Here is a 23,630-nt window from a genome sequence, read left to right as displayed (position 1 = left end):
TTCTTATATTTTTCAAAAGTTAACATTTTATAGGCTATATAACGGCATATATTTAATTGTATGAAACTAAAATTATTTTATATAGGACTATTTATATTATATAATTTTCAGAAAACAAGCATTTTGTTCACAATATTCTTACAAATATCTTTATTGTTAGTTTCCAGTTGTTTTTTTGTTTAGTTTTTTTTTTAAGAGAAAAGGAGAGTTCACTCATTGTTTTTACATTTATTAAATAAATTACACAAAGCAACAGACAGACAAGATTAAAACCAGAGCCATTTGTACATTTTCTTAAGCACTTCTTGATTCTTGAAACAATGACATTTGGTTTGACTTCAGAAATAGTTGATATTAAAGGTCACTTAAGATATCCTGTTCATTGCGAGATAGAAACAAACACTCAACAAACACACTTCATCACTGCCATTAAACTTTGGCATCTATTGGAATATTCACTGAAAAACTGAACAAACATTCATTAAGAATTTTAACAAAACAGGAAGATAAATCAAAAACTAAACTGCTTTAACTATATAAATCCCATTGCACCAGTGTGAACAAAACGTGTAGTCAGTCCTCTCACCTGTGCAACTTTGTGTTTGGAAATATTTTCAGTTAGTAAAGAGACACGTGCTTTGGTTTAGGGTTTATTTCTTTTGAAGAACACAAAAGGCAGCATTAAGTTGGGTTTGAATAAACAAGCGTATTGCGGTCTGTTCAAGATCTTCAAATAATGCTCTCTCAGTCTAAAGTAGTTTAGGTCCAGTGGAACTGATAGCCTCTGGACAGGATCATGCTCTCCAGATCCCGGTCCTCAGCTTTCTCCTTCAGCCGCTGTTCCTCCAGAAGACTGACCAGTTTATCTCTTCTCTCCACCACCTTCATGATCTCCACCAGCAGGCTCTGCTCCTCCGCCAGCTCGCTCGCACTCTTCTCGCAGTCTGAATACAAAGACAGGCCTATCAATAATCAGGTAAAATCTCGTCCACATAACATTCACCATGTAACAAGGTTTAATCGCTTTTGAATAACATCATATATTGTATGATAACCATAATTATTACACAATGACACCTCTGTGTTCTGTGGCTTAACGCTGCATGTCTCAGTGGTAAACAGTGAGCTTCACCACCATGAAGAATTAAAATAAACGTGTGTTTGCCGGAGGCTGAGGGACCAACCATTGACTTGCAAATGAAGACACTATCACCTTCCTCTCCAGCTATCAATTCCTGTTCACAAGTAAATGCGCTTCCACGTACAATATGTTTTCACTCTAACTAACCAATTATGTAATCCAATATCTGAAAAGTTGGTCCACAGACCTAAATGTTTTCACATTTAATGTGGAATACATCTAAAGTTGACAACCCTCAACCTTATCTTTTTTCAAAATGTTATGCTCACTGCATTTATGTGATCAGAAATACAATAAAAACAAAAATATTATTACATTTTAAAATAATTGTTTTCTATTATAATATATTTTAAAATATTATTTATGTCTGTCATGCAAAGCTGAATTTTCAGCGTCATTACTCCAGTCTTCAGTGTCACATGATCCTTCAGAAATCATTCTAATGCGCTGATAATCTTAAAATAATCTTAATTATTCCAAACTTTTGACCTGTAGTGTTCTGTATATATGGTAACAATCCCACCTTCAGTGTCCATTCGCCGCCTCATGTCTTGCTGTAGCCGACTCTGAGTGTCCTCCAACTCCAGTTCTTGAGCACTAGGGACAAGAGCAGGTATAAGACTTGTACAGAAACCTTGATAAAAATCTAGAAGAGTCACAGTACTTACAAGATCATGAGTTCAGACTCGTATCTGGACAGTTTGTTCTTCTCCAGGACCAGTTTGAACCAGGTTTGTAGTAGCGCGGTCTCATCTGTGGAGTCGTCGCCTGTGAACACGAGATAGACCAAATTTACTGAACACTGGCATCTGCTATAACACAACTAATACTACTCAGCCCTGTGATGTTGCCAAATTTTAATACGATTAGAATTTAACATTTGATTAACAGTGTACGATATGAGTCAAGCTTCTGATGAAAAATAAGTCATTTTCCAGTCATTTGTGATTGCTGTAAAAAAATAAATTGGTGGCCAAAATTATTAGAACTGTACGATTTTTTTATGTTTTAAAAGAAGTCTCTTCTGCTCACCAAGGCTTCATTTATTTGATGCAAAAACAGCAATATTGTGAAATATTTTTACAATTAAAAATAACTGTTTTCTATATGAATATACACTCACCTAAAGGATTATTAGGAACACCATACTAATATTGTGTTTGACCCCCTTTCGCCTTCAGAATTGCCTTAATTCTACGTGGCATTGATTCAACAAGGTGCTGAAAGCATTCTTTAGAAATGTTGGCCCATATTGATAGGACAGCATCTTGCAGTTGATGGAGATTTGTGGGATGCACATCCAGGGCACGAAGCTCCCGTTCCACCACATCCCAAAGATGCTCTATTGGGTTGAGATCTGGTGACTGTGGGGGCCATTTTAGTACAGTGAACTCATTGTCATTTTCAAGAAACCAATTTGAAATGATTCGAGCTTTGTGACATGGTGCATTATCCTGCTGGAAGTAGCCATCAGAGGATGGGTACATGGTGGTCATAAAGGGATGGACATGGTCAGAAACAATGCTCAGGTAGGCCGTGGCATTTAAACAATGCCCAATTGGCACTAAGGGGCCTAAAGTGTGCCAAGAAAACATCCCCCACACCATTACACCACCACCACCAGCCTGCACAGTGGTATCAAGGCATGATGGATCCATGTTCTCATTCTGTTTACGCCAAATTCTGACTCTACCATCTGAATGTCTCAACAGAAATCGAGACTCATCAGACCAGGCAACATTTTTCCAGTCTTCAACTGTCCAATTTTGGTGAGCTCATGCAAATTGTAGCCTCTTTTTCCTATTTGTAGTGGAGATGAGTGGTACCCGGTGGGGTCTTCTGCTGTTGTAGCCCATCCGCCTCAAGGTTGTGCATGTTGTGGCTTCACAAATGCTTTGCTGCATACCTCGGTTGTAACGAGTGGTTATTTCAGTCAAAGTTGCTCTTCTATCAGCTTGAATCAGTCGGCCCATTCTCCTCTGACCTCTAGCATCAACAAGGCATTTTCGCCCACAGGACTGCCGCATACTGGATGTTTTTCCCTTTTCACACCATTCTTTGTAAACCCTAGAAATGGTTGTGCGTGAAAATCCCAGTAACTGAGCAGATTGTGAAATACTCAGACCGGCCCGTCTGGCACCAACAACCATGCCACGCTCAAAATTGCTTAAATCAAGAATTTTGATGCTCAAGAAACATTTATTATTATTATCAATGTTGAAAGCAGTTGTGTACAATTTCTTTTCAGGATTCTTTGATGAATAGAAAGTTCAAAAGAACAGCATTTATCTGAAATAAATAGCTTTTGCAACATAATACATGTTTATACAGTCACTTTTGAGCAATTTAATGCATCCTTGCTAAAGTTTTGAACGGTAGTGATAATGTAGCAAAAGCTTTCTATTTCAGATAAATGCTGTTCTTTTGAACTTTCTATTCATCAAATAATCCTGAAAAAAAAAAAAAAAGTTTGTACACAACCGTTTTACAACATGGATAATAATAATAAATGTTTCTTGAGCAAATGAGCATCAAATCATCATATTATAATGATTTCTGAAGGGTCATGTGACATGATGCTGAAAATTCAGCTTTACCGTCACAGAAATAAATTACATTATAAAATATATTCAAATAGAAAACAGGTATTTTAAATTATAAAAATATTTCACAATATTACTGCTTTTGCTGTATTTTGGATCAAATAAATGAAGCCTTGGTGAGCAGAAGAGACTTCTTTTAAAACATTAAGAAATCTTACCGTTCTAATTTTGGCCAGCACTGTATGTGTATGCATGTATTTATATATATTATTGATACATAAAACATAATATATTAAAATATAATATTCAAATACTAATAAAATAAAACAATACAAAAATAAATACATATTTTAAAATGAAATCGAGAATTTATGAAGCAATTTCTATACATTCTAAATATTTTTGCTTACATTAATACTAAAATGTAGCTAATTGTCTAATATAGTCCCACAATGTTAGTCTCCCACTTTGACAGTTTCAGAGCATTGTTTTCTACATACTTCCACTCTCCATCCATTTGGAGGCCGCAAATGTCAGTTAACAAAGAACCTATTCATCAAAAAACGCACACCCCACAGCCCCTCATCTTAACACAATTATCCTGACAAAGACACGTAAACATGGCGAACAATGGATTGTGGCAGGTCACAAAAGATTCGCCCCCATGCATTTATTAATTCTGCTGCCCTCAATGAAGTCTGTTGATAAAAGACACACTGTATCCTTGCTGTCCACTTTACAAAAGGGACGTCTTTTATACCGCCTGCATCCTTGTAGCATTGTGGAAGACAGAGGCAGGCCAGGACTATTTGCTTTCTTTATGCAATAATAGTATGGAAACCTTCAACTATAGATCTATAGGAATAAAGTATTTCCTAGTGCATTAGTAGTTTCATTCGGTTTCTTAATATCTAACAATGCCTGTCTAGGTTTTAGGATGACAAAAAAGGAATTTCTATGAAGAAGCAGGAGAAATGGATTTCTAGGAGATGTTAAAATTCAATTTACAGTCCTTATAATTAGAGCTTAAAGCTTTCAAAATATGATTATAAACTCATTATGCAGCATGTTAAAAGGCTGCTGCGATTTGGCTTTTTTCATCGGAACGACTTGTTGCCTTTAATAATCCCCACGTAGATCAACATTCACCGAAATAATGAAACATCACATTTTCAGCTCATTTCGGAGGCACTTTTCCCTTTCTAGGCCTATTTACAGAACCCATTACCTCTGCAGTCATTTCAATATCATTTTTGATTCTAAATGGCCATTTAGTTTGAATGCAAATCACTATTATTTGAATCTCTAATTTTCACCCTCTATAAAAAGAGTCAAACAATAAGGCAGCAGTTTATTTGCATTATTTGTTGTCTTTGTGTATGCCATAAAGATCCGGGTTAGTCTTCACATAGTATTTATGTTGTGCTTCAAAATCTTTCTATGGACAATCACAATGCATTGACAATACATACACAATAACATAAAACATTAATATAAAAAATAAATGTTTAAAAATAAAAAATATATACACACACATATATATGTATATGTGTGTGTGTATGTGTGTGTGTGTGTGTGTGTGTGTGTGTGTGTGTGTGTGTGTGTGTGTGTGTGTATATATATATATATATATATATATAAAATACAATTATACATCTTTTTTATATTATAATATTTAAATAAAAAGTAAAAAAGTAAAATACTAAACTAAAAAAGAAAAAGATCTTATTGTATGTAAGTATTAAGTTTGTCGTCATCAAATCAATCTAAGAGGAGAAACAGGAAGTTCACACAGACACACCCTATCTAGTCACTCCCTGCTGACTTCCTGTGCGACATATGAAATAAACAGGGTAAAACAAAACCAATAGAGTTTACTATAATATAATAATGAATTCAAGAACAAGTCTATGGAATAAGGTTGTGAAATCTTTTTCGTGGCTGCGAAATATTTCTCAAGTTTGCATGCTTGATAGGCCAACGACATTGCGTGCTTCATTTGTATAACTGTCAGCAACCGAAATGCAAGTCATAAGTGTCATAACACCCCTTTAAATAATCATATCACCATCACAAAGTGAGTGGGTGGAGACGGGGGACAATGGGTCTGATAATGAGGCACTTTAAATAATATATTTCCAGATGTAAAAATGTGTGACTGTGTTAGAATATTCCGTACCAGTTTCTCCTCTGAGGACCTTCTCCAGAGCCACACCTCTCTCCTCCAGAGCTCTCTGCTTCTCCTCAACTTCCTCCAGTTGTCTTTGGATTTGCTGACAATCACACAAGACAAACCCAATTTACATTGATTAACTTGAATATATGCAATTCATATGTATGTTTCTAAAGCATATTTTGCAGTGAAATCTATGGGAAAATGTCCCCAGAAAGAGGATAAATCTGACAAAACCTGAAAACATCCTCAAAGAGTAGTTCATAGATGTGATTTTTTTTATTCTAAAAACGCAAAAATAAGTCTTATGCTGAACAAGGGTTATCACTCTAGCTTGATATTTATTGATTACATTTATTGGAATACATTAGCACTCTGGTGACTCATTTAGGTGTGTAAATGTGTGTGTATGTGGCATACCTGAGCCCTGTGAAGTCTTTTCAGCTGATCTCTCTTGGTTTGTTGGACTGCAGTCTTCTCCTTTTTCTTCTGTGAGGTGCCAAAAAACGTAATGGTTCAAACTGGACTTTGTGTTTTGTAGAATTTGTAGAAGATTGCAAACATAGTTGCAATAACATTAGCTGTTTCTTTAAGAGAAGTGCTGAGAAGTGATGTTTACCCTTTGTGAGTCTGGTTCATGGTCCTCCTCACTGGATGAGTTGGACTCCTGTTGCTGTGGTTGCTGAGCAGAAGCTGTGGATACAAATTTTATTTTAGAATTTAGGTCAAGGGATTTATCAGTCAATACCAAAAGAAACAAATAAGAGCAGACTGAAACAACAACAACAAAGTGTTAATTATTTTAGGTGAAGGCACATTTAAAAATGTAATCAATCAATCAATCAATCAATCAATCGATGATGATTAAATAACAATAAAAACAAAATGTTAATTACTATTTTAGGTCATGGCACATAAAAATAGGGATTTATCAGTTAATAAATAAGTAAATAAATATACAAAATCAGCTGAAAATCATTAAATAATAATAATAATAATAATAATAACAACAAAATGTTAATTTTAGGTCAACTCACATTTAAATATTAGTTAATAAATATTGAATAAATAAATCCAACATCAGCTGATGACGATTAAATAATAATAATAATAATAATAATATTAGTAAAGCTGTTAATTACTATTTTAGGTCAAGGCACATTTGAAAAATAGGGATTTATCAGTCAATACGGAAATAAATCAACGAGTAAGTAAATAAATAAACCAACCAATGTCCGATGATAATGATTAAATAATAATAATAATAATAATAATAATAATAATACATTTTATAGGCCAACACAAATTTAAAAGCTTAAAAAAAAAAAAAAAAAAAATCACATACTATTACTGATGTATTTTATGTCATAAAATATAAAGTAAAAATATCTTGAGCTTGTGTTAACCACAAACCTTATTATTATTTCATGCATTTGACCAAAAACCCATTGACTTCAGGACGATAAATTCAGAAGTGCTGAAATGCTAACTTTCTTCTGAGTTTTGGCCTACAAAAGTATGTCCTCCCTGCAGCACTCTGTTATGTTATGCTGAATATGAATGTACGTGAACCAGATTTGTGCATCAGAATCGATCCATTGTTTGAAATTACATTTATGAAACTGTATCACTATATCATTGTGCTGCCAACAACGTGGAATGAATATTGTTTTGATGCATCACAAGATTAAAGTGCCGTGTTTCACAGTTGCCTGACTATTGCATGCAGGGAATATAATGAAAGCTGGTGGGAGATTATAATACAAGAGATAACGGCGCTGCATATAATAACAATGAAGTTAACACAAGCAGCGCGATGTGTTTGTGCACACGCCGTACGTCATGTGACTTATCACTTGGAAATGAGGAGCGTGTGAGAACGAGTGCTGATGTTAATCGTCTAGGGTCAACAAAACACTAGATTTATTTAAAGCTACACTATATAACTCATCCAAGTCCCTCTAGCAATTAAAAAATTGTGATTTTGTGGAAGAACATTGTTTTGGTTGTGCTTCATGCGGATGAATGCGACTCGAGGCACCAGGTTTGCCATTCTGAATGATCCATGGTCAATTTTTCTTATTATAAACAAACTTTCAGCTTCACTCTTCATGAGTAAAGCTTCTTTTTAGCCTGAGCTACTTTCTGTGTGTACTGAGATGACGTGTATGTGATCAAATGAGTTCAAAACGTTATGGGAAGAGCGCTAGCCAGACGGGATTTAAACTTTTTTGGTTTCAAGATGAAAAACTTCCCAAGCACACTGTTCTCACACCATTCCTGATTTCTAAATACTCACTCACATATCTTACATATGCATGATGACGGTAACGGTTATGTTCAGAAGAGTGAACGTGTTCCTGCAGAACATTCTACCTCTTACACTTTGTGCTTTTCGTTATCATTATATTTATTGATTTTAAACTGCAGAAAAGCATTAAAGCACTTCAACCTGCAATTACCTTTGCTTCTAAACCTGGAAAGAATGGTCAAGATGTCTTTCTGGTCGTCTCCTTCGCTCCTCTTAATGCGCAGGGAGGAGAAGAAATTGAGTTTTCTGGGCGGTAAGGAGGCCATGTCATCTTTTGTGCCCTTCTTGGAGCCGAGAGCCACCTGCTCCAGTAACGTCGCGAGCTCGCTTCCAGTCCTCGCTCTGGACTGACTTTCATCCGTTGACACGCTGCTGTGTTCCTCATCCTGGTTGCTCTGAATACTGCTGCCAAGCAAGCCACTGAGGTTGAAGGAGCCCTCAGACAACGGCCTGGCTTTCAAAGGCCGGTTTCTCCTGAGGACCACAGAGTTGCTCCCTTTGCTGGAGGAGAAGGACTTCCGGAGACTGTTGGCCCACTGTTGGAAGCCGAAGAGTGGAGGAGTGGGCTCAGGTTGGGGACGGCTTGGTTTCGGTGGAGCTTCTGGTTCTGGTTGATCGTTCTGAGGATTCGTAGAGGTCCTGTCATGTTGTTCCTCTTCAGAAGTTGAGGGCTTTCCAGGTGTGGTTAATTCCCAGTTGAGCAGCTTCTCCTTCTCGGATAAAGACAACGTGAGCTTCTTCTTGGGGCTGAAGGAGTTCGCCTCTGAGGGAACGGCTGGGACGACAGGCTCTGGAGAGGAAGTGCTGGGTTTTGGGGTTTCAGGATGAAAATGTGCGCGATATAGAGGGATCTTTGGGATCTCATCAAGAGCTGTTGAGTTCTTGTCCTCCAGAACGGGGCAGTCAGACTCTGTAGTCTGCGTTGCAGGCTTTGTTGGGGAGAGCTGTGTGAGAAAAGACAATCTTTAACAGCTCATGGATATATAGGAACTTAAGAACAGTGACAAATCAAACAATTTATACACTGTTTTGGCAAGAAACCACCTAATAGCTGGATGCAATGACTGATCATTCGGAAATAGATGTGATGACACAGAATGACAGACAAAAAAGTGAATGAAAATCTGTTTACAGATTCATGGATCTCCTCAAAGTCTGAGTCTCCATCTTCCTTGTCGGGGGCTTCGGTTTTATCGTCTGGTTTCCCACGGTGAAATTTCTTAAGCAGGACGAGGGGCAGGGCTGGGTGAGGAAACGATGCCACAAAAGAGCTTTGAGAAGTGATCACAGATCTAATGAACATTAGTAATAGTAATAAAAAAAGGTTAAATGACCTACTACTACTACTACTACTACTACTACTACTACTACTACTACTACTACTACTACTACTACTACTACTACTACTACTACTACTACTACTACTACTACTACTACTACTACTACTACTACTACTACTACTACTACTACTACTACATTTTTTCCATAGCTAAATTCATAATAAATTATTATTGTTGTTATTAAATCACATAATATAAATAATAACTCAGTGGTTTTTTGGAAACAGTACATAGTTATAAATAGTGAATAAAGTAAACAAACAAATGAATATTAAAGATTATTGTACTATTATTGTAATATTAAATATACATATACTATGTTGAGAAATGGCTACCCACTTTAAAATGTCTGTACAACACCAGCACAATTTATTTCAGTGCTAAGTTAATAAATTAATAATTTATTATTACCATCATCATTATCATTATTGTTGTTGTTGTTAAACCATGTAATAATAATAATAATAATAATAATAATTCAGTAACTTTTAAAAAAATGAGAAACAATAGTGAAATTCATAAAATAAATAAAAATAAAAATTATTATTATTATTATTATTATTATTACTACTATTGTTGATAAATAATAATTATTTTATAATTGAATTGTTCTTAAATTAAAGAATGATAAATGACAATAATAGTAATCATTATATTATTTTAATTATTATTGTTATTCTTCAGTCAAATGTTTTTAAAAATTAGAAACAAAATAATTAGTGAAATTCAGCATTCAATCTGGTTAATTACTCTCAGAATTGTAATTAATCTATTTTGGCCAAGTTATGCTTGCAAGGAATCTGACACTGTAAATGATGGCTAAATTATGCTAACTACAACATATTATATAGTGCAACACTCAAAATTTGCAGAACAGAGTGTAATTGCTTTTGTATCGTCTGAAACAATGGATGTGAAACAGACCAGCAGCGCCCTCTAGAGAAGAGGGCGGATATGACCAGCATTTTAAAAAAAACAGTTTTATATGAAGTTGTCACAAACTATTTCTATACTGCAGCCTTCAGAGTTTTGGTTTCAGATCAGTCATTTACTTCAGAGCTAAATATAAAGAAATTGAGCCCTAATAATGAAGAACATTGTGTTCAGGCGTGACCAAAAGCAGCATTAGCTTTTATAAATAGAACACGTATGACGCCTGATAATAATCCAGTGAGGATTAACAAACACATGAATTCAGAATCAGATTAGTGCACGTGTGGGACCTGACATCACAGCCACTACAACAAGCAAGGTTAAGCGTTCAGTCGAGACACAGAGACTCTGAAAAATAACTCAACCTATAGTTTAAGATCGTGGCTGACAACACAAGCACAATGGGAAGGAAAACACTTCTGCTGTGTTTGAAGGTTCCCAGGGTTGTTTTTTCATGGAACACTGGAAGAATGATACTTACTGGATCGAATTTTCTTCCTCCAGAGGTTGTTTTTGTTGGTTATTTCTCCTTTTGCAGTGGAGTGTTTCACTGATGAAAAGAAGACATCAGAATGAACGCTTCCAAAAATCCACTATTTACTAGCTCAAAAGTGTTGATTTTACACAATTAAGCCATCATTAATGTATAAATCAAAGGGACGTGTGTAAATCACTTGGATGTGTGACTTATACGTGTCCAAAAACATTTTGGGGCCATCCTGTGAGATCCTGTGAAATAGTAAAACTGCAAGGAACATATAACTAACATCCAGAGCTTTTCACTGACCTTTCTGCAGTTGAGAATCGAGACATGCAGGTGCAGAATCTGCAGGATCGGGCTTTTTACATGAATCTTTGACTTCACTACAAAAAATATGCACATAAAAGGCATGTATTAGACGGGATGTTTTTAGCTTTCACACAAATTATAATTTTATCATGAATAAAAAAATAATACTTAATTATAATTAATATTATTATTTATTATTAATGCTAAAGTTAAAAATGTTCATGATAAAGTGGAAATAATGAAATAAGAGTATCGCTCAGTCTCATATGGGCCGTCAACACACGTGACTGGAGTATACGAGTCTACATTTTATAGCTCCATGTCATGGTAAATGATTAGAAATTCGCATTTGTCGTGAGTATTATGAACCGACCTCATGTTTATGAGCTCTGTTGAGTCTGAGAGGGCCGGCACCTCTGTACTCTCAGCCGGAGCGCTGGGCTTCCACAAACACTTCTGAGTTCTGGAGTCTGACTCGGCTCCTGCGGGGTCCACGCACACACACACGTGAAAAACTCAATTCAGAAACCGGACTTCTGCTATCATGCTCTTTATGTTGAGAAATGACTACGTACCTTAAAAATATTTGTACATCACCAGCACAACAACAACTAATTATTATTATTATTATTATTATTATTAATAATAATACATTTATTAATTTAATTACTAAATTTGTATTGGTATTATTATTATTATTATTATTATGTCAAGTATATTTGTATAGCGCTTTTCACAATACAGATTGTATCATTATTATTGATCATTATTATTATTATTATTATTATTATTAATAATACCACATAATAAATAAATAAAAGCTTTATTTTATTATGATTACTATTATTATCATTATCATTATTATCAATACTGAATAATAATAATAACAATAATAATAAAAAATTAATTTTATTGATAATTATTAATAAAATGCAATCTTCAAATCTTATTTTAATTAATTAAGTTACTTTATTATTATTATTATTATTATTATGAACAATAATAAATTAATTAATTAACATCCTCAATATTATTACAACATAACCTTCAAATCAATTTAATTTAGTTACTTTATTAAATTTACATTATTATTGTTATTATTATTATTATGTGGTAATAATAAATGAAGTAAATTAATAAAATATTTAAGATAATTTTATTATTATTATTATTATTATTATATGTTATTATTATTATTATTATTATTGATCATTATTAATAATATTATTATATACCACATACATGTCCCTAGAAGCGAACATTTCTAACTAATTTCTAACTTAAACTTTAAGACTTTAGTTGACTATTTCAATGGCTTGTAAAAGCTGAATTCCTGTTTGAATGACAAAGGTATTTGAAACTTTCATTAGATGATGGTATGTGAAAACATCCCTAAATATGAACTAATTTCTCATCTCTTATTCAATGTTAAGCAGACATTATAACCTTGAGGGACAGTCAAATCTAGTCCGTATGAACGGCTGTTTTGATTGATGCTTTACAATAGTTTTCATATTTCACTATTTAGCAGACTCTTTCCCTCTAATACGCTCCATGATCGTCATTCATGAATAATGCACTCAATACTGCATTTTTTTTGTCTGTCAAATGAGTTAAAGACATAGCAGGAGGTCTTTTAAGATGTTTTCATTCATTTTTGACCCTGTGAATCTTTATAAAAAATAAATGTATTTGCAATTTAAGTTTTAAATGAGCAAAATTCGTGGATTTGAATATATTCAATTTAACCCTCATGCTCTGTTTGGGGTGCGAGAGACGCAAAGACATTTTAAGAGCTCAATAAATATGCATTTGTGTGTCAGGTTATAAAGGTATATTTTCTCATTTTTCAAATGTACTGTATTATCAAGTCAACCTCAACAGAACATGAAGGTTAAAAATTAATAGTCTTTTTTTCATGATTATTCTATAATTTTAGTTCAAAATAGGAGGCAATGCAGTACCCAAAAGAAGATAAAAGGAAAGGATAGAAAAGACCCAAAAGAACCAAGTTGAGTTGGACTAGACAAGAATTCAGACTTTTAAATGGGTCTGATGTATGTACCAAAAAAAAATATTTGGCAAAAAACCCCCCCAAAAATCCATTTTATTTCCGTTCCAATGCTTGAAATCGTGGGATGTGAAGTTAAAAAGTGTGAAAACAAAAATGGGGAGGGTTGTGTTTGTGAATGGTGGGTGTGATATATTTAGCACGGGGTTAATTGAGCGCTGAACTGTGATAGTGTTGCCTTTCATATTAATTGCTTGGCAGTAAAATATTTGTATAGAATTCTTCATCACCGCACTGATGAACACAAACACTTCGGGACGTCAGTGGGTTACACAGGAAGCTCAGTGAGTCGGCAGACAAAAAGGCAGAAACAAACTTTTAGAGTTACAAATGGATTTATTTTATGCGTACAAGTTTTAAATATATTATAAATTAAGATAAACAGTCTTTCATTGTGAAATATACAAGAAATAGTAAGCTAAAATTGACAAAAAAAACAAAACAAAAGGACTTTTAAAATTGTGCAAAACTAAAGTCTTCTTATATAACGACCTCAGTTTGTTTTTAGGAAAAGGAACAAGAAAGTGGTCTTACATGGGATTGGGATAGTAAAGCAGCCTCTGCAACAGAGAGGACAAAACACGGAGAGAGACAAGAAGGGAGGTTTACTTTACGGGACGCGGTGAGCGAGAAAAAGTGCATTCAAAAAGCATGCTGGGATAGTCGAGCGTTCAAGTGCACTTCTGTTAGTATGTTAGCTCTGGGTACAAACTAACGTAATACCGTCTTTCTGTGAAGGACAGTGATGTTTTGTGATGCTTAAGAAATGTTCATACATTAGACCCATGCTGCATTCACAATAATGGGGGTTAATATTATAGTCAAGGAATATGCAGGGAGCCAGTGTGAAGCGAAACAACCTGATCACCTGACCCATGCAGGCCAATCGCGTTCCTGCTCTCATGGTTCAGCCAATCAGGGGTTGGAGCATTGGAAACTTGAAACAGACTATATATGATGTGGGACAGGATGGGAAGAATGAAATATGAAGAGAAAGGAGGAAATTTAGAAGAGAAATAGCACTAAAATCATTGGTGAATTTTGCAAAAGAATTATAATTATGCATGTTCAGTACACTTAGACACTGAAAAAAAAAAAAATAAACATTTTAAAGCTTTACACCACACATTTAGGGGGAATGTTTGAACACCAATTGATTAAACAATTGAAGTTGCCCTATTCACGGTGATCCCGAAGGACATGTCCTCCACTTTAACATTAGAAAAATCAATGCATTTCACCAATAACGACTATTTGCATTACATCACAAAGAAAAGAAAAGAAAAAAAACCACAGTTTAAGTAGTTGTACCCAAAAACGCTGTAAACTACAAAAATAGTGAACATTTCAACAACAACAAAAAAATATAAAGGCTATAATATGTCGTCATTAACAGTCATCAAAATGCATTTTAATTCTGTTTGGCATTTCCATTGCACATAACATAAGGGGAGATGCAAACCTTAACGTTAACCGGCAGTTTCAGGCAGTTAGGATGAAGCGGCAAACCCTTCAGTAAAGTGCTCTTAGTTTATCAGCTTTGGATCTTATGTTTGTCATTCAGATGAATATACGAACACTGAATGATTCTTAAACCCTGTAGGCCAATAAAGTTGCAGCTTAAAGGGACAGTTCACCAAAAAATGACAATTGTCTCATCATTTACTCTCTCTCTTGTCGTTCCAAACCTGAATTACTTACTTGCTTCTTCCACTGATGTACAAAAACACTGAATTTTTCATCTTTTGTGTTTCATAGAAGCAAGTCAAACAGGTTTGAAGCGACATGAGGGTGAGTAAATGACAGAATTTGAATTTTGCGTGAACCGACTCTTTAAGATGCTTTCGTACAAATCACAACACTGAAAATGTAATATTGGCAAATAAACTAGGCATGGCAGTGTAAGGGACTGAGCCGGTCTACAGAGTTTAAGACCCTTCCCTCGTCAGTCCAGCAGTACCGAAGCCCCTTTAAGAGAGTCGGATCCCCTGGTACCGCTGGAGTGACTACATCATGCTCACTGGGGAGGGAGCGACGGCCTCTCGGCTCATCTGGGACGTGATCTCATGCAGCACGTACATGAAGGGCACACCCAGACTCAGCAGCTCATAAAGGAATACATAGTCCTCCTGGCGCTCTCTGATGTGTAGCCCTGTGGCCCGGACCGCCTTATACATCCAGCGGGCAAGCTGGCGGGGCGAACCGAACAGTGTGCGGCCCACGTGCAGTGGCCAGTGCAGACTTTTCCTAATAAAGGAAGTCAGGGTACCTGAGGGCTGGCCACGGAGGCCGTCGGTGGCCGTGTAATCTGAGCTAGCGCTGGACGAGGGTCTGCTGCCTCCGTTGATCTGTGTGATGTAAAGAAACAGAGGATAGTCACATTTACAATATACTAAAAGTTACTTCTAACTTTATATATACCTCTAACTATATATATATATAACATATAAATATATAAATAAATATATATATATATATATATATATATATATATATATATATGAAGAGTTCAGATGCAAAAACCTCAAAATGCCATCTGGAATTTCCTCCTAGAATGATCATTTTTATGAAGCTCGTATATTTAAGTTCAGTAATTTCACTTACAATGCAATGAAAATTACCTATTAATTGCCATTTAAGTGAAATTATTGAAATTAAATATACGAGCTTGATAAAAATGATCATTCTAGAAGAAAATTTCAGATGGCATTTAGAGGTTTTTGCATCTGAACTCTTCATATATATATATATATATATAAAACATAAATATATAAATAAATAAATAAATAAATAAATAAATATATATATATATATATATATATATATATATATATATATATATATATATATATATATATATATATATATATTATGTTAAATATAACTAACTATGTTATATATAAATAACATTATATAATGCAACTCAATCTAAAAGTACTTAATGTGCAAAGGATACTGCAAATGGTTAATCAATATTAGTGATAATAACGATAATAATAATAATAACGATAATAATAATGATAATAATAATAACAATAATAATAACGATAATAATAATAATAATAACGATAATAATAATAATAATAATAATAATAATGATAATAATAATAACAATAATAATAATAAAAAACCTCAACAACAACAACAACAACACTAATAATTATATAATATTATAAATAATACCAGCATAACACATAATAACAATAATAATATTTTCATTTTATAATAATAAAAATTATTATTATGGCAACATAACTGGATAATAATAATAATAATAATAATAATAATAATAAATTATGTATAATGACAATAATAATAATAATAATAATAAAAATAATAATCTAGATTTGTAAATATTAATAATTATTAATAACATTAACAACAACAATTAGTTCACTTAAATGTTATAAATTGTGTGCGTGCCTCATTTTCTATTAACTAAAATTATTGTCTACAGTCTGCAGCATTCTACAGTCAAATATTTTGTATGATGAACTCTAAACTCTATTACTGACTGTTGTCAATTTAAAAACACACATTGGCTGACCACATCTGTTCAGTAAAATTAAATATATGAACATTACCTCTCCTCTTCGATGCCTACTGCTTATTTTTCGCTGAGAAAAGTGCAGCTTGCAGTAAAAAGTGCCTGCAAGAAAAAGAGTATAAACCATTTTCTCCATTCAACACTATGGCAGTCTAATGAATAAAAATGTAATTTAATTATAAATACAATCCTCACGAACAACACACCTTGGTTGGAGTCAAAGGCATGACCGCCCAGACGAAGCGTGCAGGCGCAGATGTTACAGCGGAAGCACTCTCTGTGGAAGAAGAATCCCTCCGCACTGAGACGCTCCATGATATACACACGCTTCTTACAGAAGTGACATGTGTCGCTGCCGCCCAGACCCTGAGGAAACTCCTTACGCATGCTCGTCTGAAACACAACATTCAACATTCATGAGGGATTCAACACATTTTGCTGTTACAATACTGTTCTGATGCACTACAATGAGTAACAAATCAAATCAACATTTATTTAGAAAGCACCTTGAAAAAGTGTACCAAAGTGCGGTTTCAAAGGGACAAGATAAAATACAAAAAATTTATTAAATAAATAAATAAATGGAAAATTTGAATAAATAAAACGATAAATAAAACAATAAATAAAATAAAACAAATAAAAACAATAAATAAAGAAAATAAAACAAATAAAAACTAAATAATAAATAAATTAAATAAATTAAGTAAATTAAATAAATAAATAAATAAATAAATAAATATTACTAGCACTGATCAGCTGTTTTAGGGCAAAATTAGGGCAAAAACTGCTAGGAAACCACTTGAAGTAAAAGATCACAAATGATCACTTATTAGCATAAGTTATAACTTATTAGCAGGTCAGTGTCACACTGTGCAATCACACAAGATGAAAAGGGCATAATATTTAGTTAATCGGTCAATAAACCAACGCTTAAGCCAAAGCATGAAGTATTTTCCTGGCAAAAATGAGCCGAAAAGCTTTGTGCTTCGAGCCAGATACAAAAATATATTACCGTCCCAGATTCTGCACACCTTCTGGCCTCTATCTGTGGACAAAGACTCTCTTAACTACAGAAAATGTCACAAAGTCGTGGCCGTCAGCAAAAGAATATGCAGTTTTTCCACTTTCTACAGATCACAAGATTTAAACACATCAGTGTACATATAAAAAACTGAGAAATTAAAGAAAAACACATGGGGCCCTATTTTAACGATCTGAAACGCAAGTGTCAAAGCGCAAAGCGCAAGTAACTTTGTGGGCGGGTCTCGGCGCTGTTGCTATTTTCCCGGCGGGATAAATGACTCTTGCGCCGGGCGCAAATCTAAAAGGGGTTGGTCTGAAGTAGCTTCATTATTCATAGGTGTGGTTTGGGCGTAACGTGAAATAAACCAATCAGAGCATCATCTCACATTCCCTTTAAGAGCAGACGCACTTTTTCCTTGGCGTATTGCTATTATAACGGCGGATTTGCCAGGCGCGCGTCAAGAGCGGTTCACAGCCGAGGAGAGCAACGCTCTCGTCACGGCCGTAAAAGAGAGAGAAGTGACATTGGGGATGGGAGAAACACACCCAAATTAGCTTCGGCTAAACAGGCATATAATAATGTGGTAAATGTGTAAGCTAGATGTATGCTTTTATAATAAATTATTATATTTATAATAAATTATCTATCTATCTATCTATCTATCTATCTATCTATCTATCTATCTATCTATCTATCTATCTATCTATCTATCTATCTATCTATCTATCTATCTATCGTTTGTAATAATATGATTTGCAAAAATGAAAACTGCTGCTTTGTGTAGATTAGAGAATCACAGTGTATGAGCGTTTGTGCACTCTATACATTATGGTCAAGCATGCGCCCTTAAAATAGCATAATGAACAACGCGCAACGCGTCACTGACTTTAGACTAGGTTTTTTCTGGCCAGTGGCGCAATTGTTTTATGGAACAGTAAAATAGCACCAGGGAACGTTTGCGCCAAAACACGCCTCCTTTTTTGCGCTGAACCGCCCAGAGAGCGCAAGTTCATTCCCTAGTTTAGCGACGTGCTTCTGTGGAGGGAAAAGCGCGCTTTGCACGGGTGCAAAATAGGAATGAAACATGCGTCGGTGAACAAAGTCAATTGCGCTGGGTGCAAGATAGGGCCCATGATGTTGCCCTACATCCCGAGGCTGTGACTTAGCAATACAGACTGAATCTTTGTTGGGAACATGAAATGACTTCTGATTCACATTTTAAAAAAAGAACATCAAGACTTCTCTTTATATTTGAGGATTCTGCAGCCTGAAGAAACAACCGTATCTCTTAAACATGGTCATCTTGTCCCAGGACGGAAGGTGCTTACCAGCGAGAGGGTAAAGGGGTTGTTAGGTCTGTGATCGGTCTCATATAAGATGGCCAATGTAGCGGCTTTAACCCCAATGGCAGAGGAAACCTTCCCCACTGTTCTCTAGCAATCAGTAGTGAAGGAAAAGAGAGAATAGAGAGTAAATGCAAATCAGGAAAAGGAGAAGAAAAGTGGAAAAACTGTAGGGGAGAGTGATTTTTTAGTCACTGGACTACTTTTAGCAGCTTGAATACCTGTTTGGAGGAGTCAAGGCACTCTACACGTCTGATTTCAGAGCGATCTGCGTGTTTATTGTGGTTGAGCTGTGTTTCTGGATCTTCACTGCACTATACAACCAATGGGAAAATGCCTTTCAGCATTACTTTAAAACAAACTGATCTTTTGAATACTGTGATGTGACTCAAAGCAGAAACAACAGGAGAGCTCCTGAAATGACCAGTATCAGTAGAATCATATCATGTTTTACCTGCTCGTGTTGGACTGAAGGAACAGGGGACAGAAGACAAGACAGAGTAGAGCATTCTGTGATAGTGTGGACTGAGAAAGGAGAAGGAGAAGAAGAAACGGAAGGAGTTTCATCTGCCTGTGTGAGGAGAGCAGAAGAGCAGAAAGATGGAGAAGAAAAAAAAGATTATTCAGGCACTGAATGGAAGATGACAGAAGGAAAGGACAGATATTTATTAAGTTGGCTTGAGAGAGCCAACATATTGAAATCCTATTTAAACTTATTATTATTAAGTTGGCTTGAGAGAGCCAACATATTGAAATCCTATTTAAACTTATTATTATTAAGTTGGCTTGAGAGAGCCAACATATTGAAATCCTATTTAAACTTATTATTATTAAGTTGGCTTGAGAGAGCCAACATATTGAAATCCTATTTAAACTTATTATTATTATTATTATTATTCTGACCCTAAAAATTTACAACTCAAACTCCTCTTAGAGCTTTAACTCTATATACTCCAAACTCGGCACAGACACTCAAACTGATCTGACTCGGTATGCTCTATCTTTTCAGACTGATCGGACTTACGGTTTTCCTAAAAATGACGATCAAAACTCGAAAAAACTCATTCAAAAACTCCATTGACTTACATTGGGGAGTTCTAAAAAATTCAAACCGACAAAAATTTTAATCTAAACACCTTGAAGACTAAACCAAACTGCCGTTCTATATACTATATGAGCCATTGAGACTCATTTAAACTAATAAACTCTAAACTATAAACACTTATAAACTAATTAACTTATAAACTCATGAATTCATAAACTTATGAACTCTTAAACTCATAAATTAATAAACTCTGAACTCTTAATCTCATTTAAACTTATAAACTCTAAACTGATTTAAACTTATAAACTCAAAACTCAAGAACTCATACACTTATAAACTCGTCAATTTATACACTTATAAACTCTAAACTCAGACACACACACTGAGTTTATGAGTGAGTGTGTGAGCGAGTTAGTGGGTGTGTGTATGTGTGTGTTTGTGTGTTTGTGTGTGTGTGTGTGTGTGTGTCTATCTAACTTATTTATCTATCTGTCAAACTTCAAACTACTGTAAACTACTGTAAACTTCAAACCACTATAAACTTGTTAAGTTTAAATCTTCCAGCTCCCAAGCAACTCCATAGCAACCAAACTCGAGTACCCTAGCAACCGTTTTGTAAGACCTATATCTCTGTATCAGAACATCGTATAGAGATGAGGTTTGGCTCTTTTGACTCATGCTAGCAAACAGCACTTCCAACATGTTACACATGCTAGCAGCGAATAGCTACATGCTAATAGTGATTAGTTAAGTGTTAAATCATGCCAAGATCATGCTAAGAACTCTATAAAAACTCCATAGTAACCATCTGTGACAACTACCAGCCACCTAGTAACACCATATCAACCACCCTGAATACCTTAGCAACCGCCTAGCAACACCTAGCAACCACCCATAACACCCTAGCAACCACCTAGCAACCACCCAAAAGACCCTAGCAACCACCTAGCAACCACCCAAAATATCCTAGCAACCACCCAAAACACCCTAGCAACCGCCTAGCAACCACCCAAAAGACCCTAGCAACCACCAAAAATATCCTAGCAACCACCCAGAACACCCTAGCAACCACCCAAGATATCCTAGCAACCACCCAAAACACCCTAGCAACCACCCAAAAGACCCTAGCAACCACCCAGAACACCCTAGCAACCACCCAAAATACCCTAGCAACCACCCAAAAGACCCTAGCAACCACCCAAAACACCCTAGCAACCGCCTAGCAACCACCCAAAAGACCCTAGCAACCACCCAAAATATCCTAGCAACCACCCAAAACACCCTAGCAACCGCCTAGCAACCACCCAAAAGACCCTAGCAACCACCCAAAACATCCTAGCAACCACCCAAAACACCCTAGCAACCGCCTAGCAACCACCCAAAAGACCCTAGCAACCACCCAAAAGACCCTAGCAACCACCCAAAATATCCTAGCAACCACCTAAAATATCCTAGCAACCACCCAAAACACCCTAGCAACCACCCAAAACATCCTAGCAACCACCCAAAACACCCTAGCAACCGCCAAGCAACCACCCAAAAGACCCTAGCAACCACCCAAAAGACCCTAGCAACCGCCTAGCAACCACCCAAAAGACCCTAGCAACCACCTAAAATATCCTAGCAACCGCCTAGCAACCACCCAAAAGACCCTAGCAACCACCCAAAATATCCTAGCAACCGCCTAGCAACCACCCAAAAGACCCTAGCAACCACCCAAAATATCCTAGCAACCGCCTAGCAACCACCCAAAAGACCCTAGCAACCATCAGAAATATCCTAGCAACCGCCTAGCAACCACCCAGAATACCCTAGCAACCACCCAAAACAGCCTAGCAACCACCCAGAAACCCCTAGCAACCGCCTAGCAACCACCCAGAATACCCTAGCAACCACCTAGAACACCCTAGCAACCACCCAAAATACCCTAGCAACCACCCAAAAGACCTTAGCAACCACCCAGGACACCCTAGCAACCACCTAGCAACCACCCAGAACACCCTAGCAACCGCCCAAAATACCCTAGCAACCACCCATAACATCCTAGCAACCGCCTAGCAAAAAACGTTCTGCTCCAAACTTTCTCAAGCCAACTTAAAGTTTGTCTCGACGAACTTTCGCATCTAGTTATTATTATTATTCTGACCCTAAAAATTTACAACTCAAACTCCTCTTAGAGCTTTAACTCTATATACTCCAAACTCGGCACAGACACTCAAACTGATCTGACTCGGTATGCTCTATCTTTTCAGACTGATCGGACTTACGGTTTTCCTACAAATGACGATCAAAACTCGAAAAAACTCATTCAAAAACTCCCATTGACTTACATTGGGGAGTTCTAAAAAATTCAAACCGACAAAAATTTAAATCTAAACACCTTGAAGACTAAACCAAACTGCCGTTCTATATACTATATGAGCCATTGAGACTCATTTAAACTAATAAACTCTAAACTCTAAACACTTATAAACTAATTAACTTATAAACTCATGAATTCATAAACTTATGAACTCTTAAACTCATAAATTAATAAACTCTGAACTCTTAATCTCATTTAAATTTATAAACTCTAAACTGATTTAAACTTATAAACTCAAAACTCAAGAACTCATACACTTATAAACTTGTCAATTTATACACTTATAAACTCAGACACACACACTGAGTTTATGAGTGAGTGTGTGAGCGAGTTAGTGGGTGTGTGTATGTGTGTGTTTGTGTGTTTGTGTGTGTGTGTGTGTGTGTGTGTGTGTGTCTATCTAACTTATTTATCTATCTGTCAAACTTCAAACTACTGTAAACTACTGTAAACTTCAAACCACTATAAACTTGTTAAGTTTAAATCTTCCAGCTCCCAAGCAACTCCATAGCAACCAAACTCGAGTACCCTAGCAACCGTTTTGTAAGACCTATATCTCTGTATCAGAACATCGTATAGAGATGAGGTTTGGCTCTTTTGACTCATGCTAGCAAACATCACTTCCAACATACTACACATGCTAGCAGTGAATAGCTACATGCTAATAGCAATTAGTTAAGTGTTAAATCATGCCAAGATCATGCTAAGAACTCTATAAAAACTCCATAGTAACCATCTGTGACAACTACCAACCACCTAGTAACACCATATCAACTGCCCTGAATACCATAGCAACCACCCAGAACACCCTAGCAACCGCCTAGCAACCACCCAAAAGACCCTAGCAACCACCCAAAATATCCTATCAACCACCCAAAACACCCTAGCAACCGCCTAGCAACCACCCAAAAGACCCTAGCAACCACCCAAAATATCCTAGCAACCACCCAAAACACCCTAGCAACTGCCTAGCAACCACCAAAAAGACCCTAGCAACCACCCAGAAC

General features: G+C 35.8%; 1 protein-coding gene across 9 annotated transcripts in view; it reads right to left on the bottom strand.

Moving 5' to 3' along the window:
• Nucleotides 1-128: 128 nt before the first annotated feature.
• Nucleotides 129-23,630, bottom strand: part of mical2b (microtubule associated monooxygenase, calponin and LIM domain containing 2b) — a 62,767-nt gene continuing 39,265 nt past the window's right edge. For 4 of the 9 annotated variants that reach the window (XM_084397537.1, XM_084397536.1, XM_084397539.1 and 1 more), the window contains 18 exons: nt 19,671-19,787; nt 19,438-19,530; nt 19,202-19,306; nt 17,862-17,894; nt 17,056-17,242; nt 16,887-16,951; nt 15,572-15,650; nt 11,605-11,713; nt 11,229-11,305; nt 10,923-10,991; nt 9,301-9,410; nt 8,320-9,112; nt 6,477-6,550; nt 6,278-6,346; nt 5,864-5,957; nt 1,810-1,909; nt 1,665-1,738; nt 129-944 (listed from right to left, as the gene is read on the bottom strand). In XM_084397537.1, coding sequence (XP_084253663.1) covers nt 760-944; nt 1,665-1,738; nt 1,810-1,909; nt 5,864-5,957; nt 6,278-6,346; nt 6,477-6,550; nt 8,320-9,112; nt 9,301-9,410; nt 10,923-10,991; nt 11,229-11,305; nt 11,605-11,713; nt 15,572-15,650; nt 16,887-16,951; nt 17,056-17,242; nt 17,862-17,894; nt 19,202-19,306; nt 19,438-19,530; nt 19,671-19,787 — 2,433 coding nt within the window. In that variant the 3' untranslated portion in view covers nt 129-759. Of the gene's footprint in view, nt 945-1,664; nt 1,739-1,809; nt 1,910-5,863; nt 5,958-6,277; nt 6,347-6,476; nt 6,551-8,319; nt 9,113-9,300; nt 9,411-10,922; nt 10,992-11,228; nt 11,306-11,604; nt 11,714-13,628; nt 15,651-16,886; nt 16,952-17,055; nt 17,243-17,861; nt 17,895-19,201; nt 19,307-19,437; nt 19,531-19,670; nt 19,788-23,630 lie in introns of those variants that run through there. The other 5 variants (XM_084397542.1, XM_084397541.1, XM_084397538.1 and 2 more) reach the window with 4 other exon arrangements.

The sequence above is a fragment of the Rutilus rutilus genome (genome assembly GCF_951802725.1).
Source record: "Rutilus rutilus genome assembly, chromosome: 23".
NCBI lineage: Eukaryota > Metazoa > Chordata > Actinopteri > Cypriniformes > Leuciscidae > Rutilus > Rutilus rutilus.
Note: the sequence above shows the minus strand (reverse complement) of the source record. Positions and strands in the feature narration are given on the sequence as shown.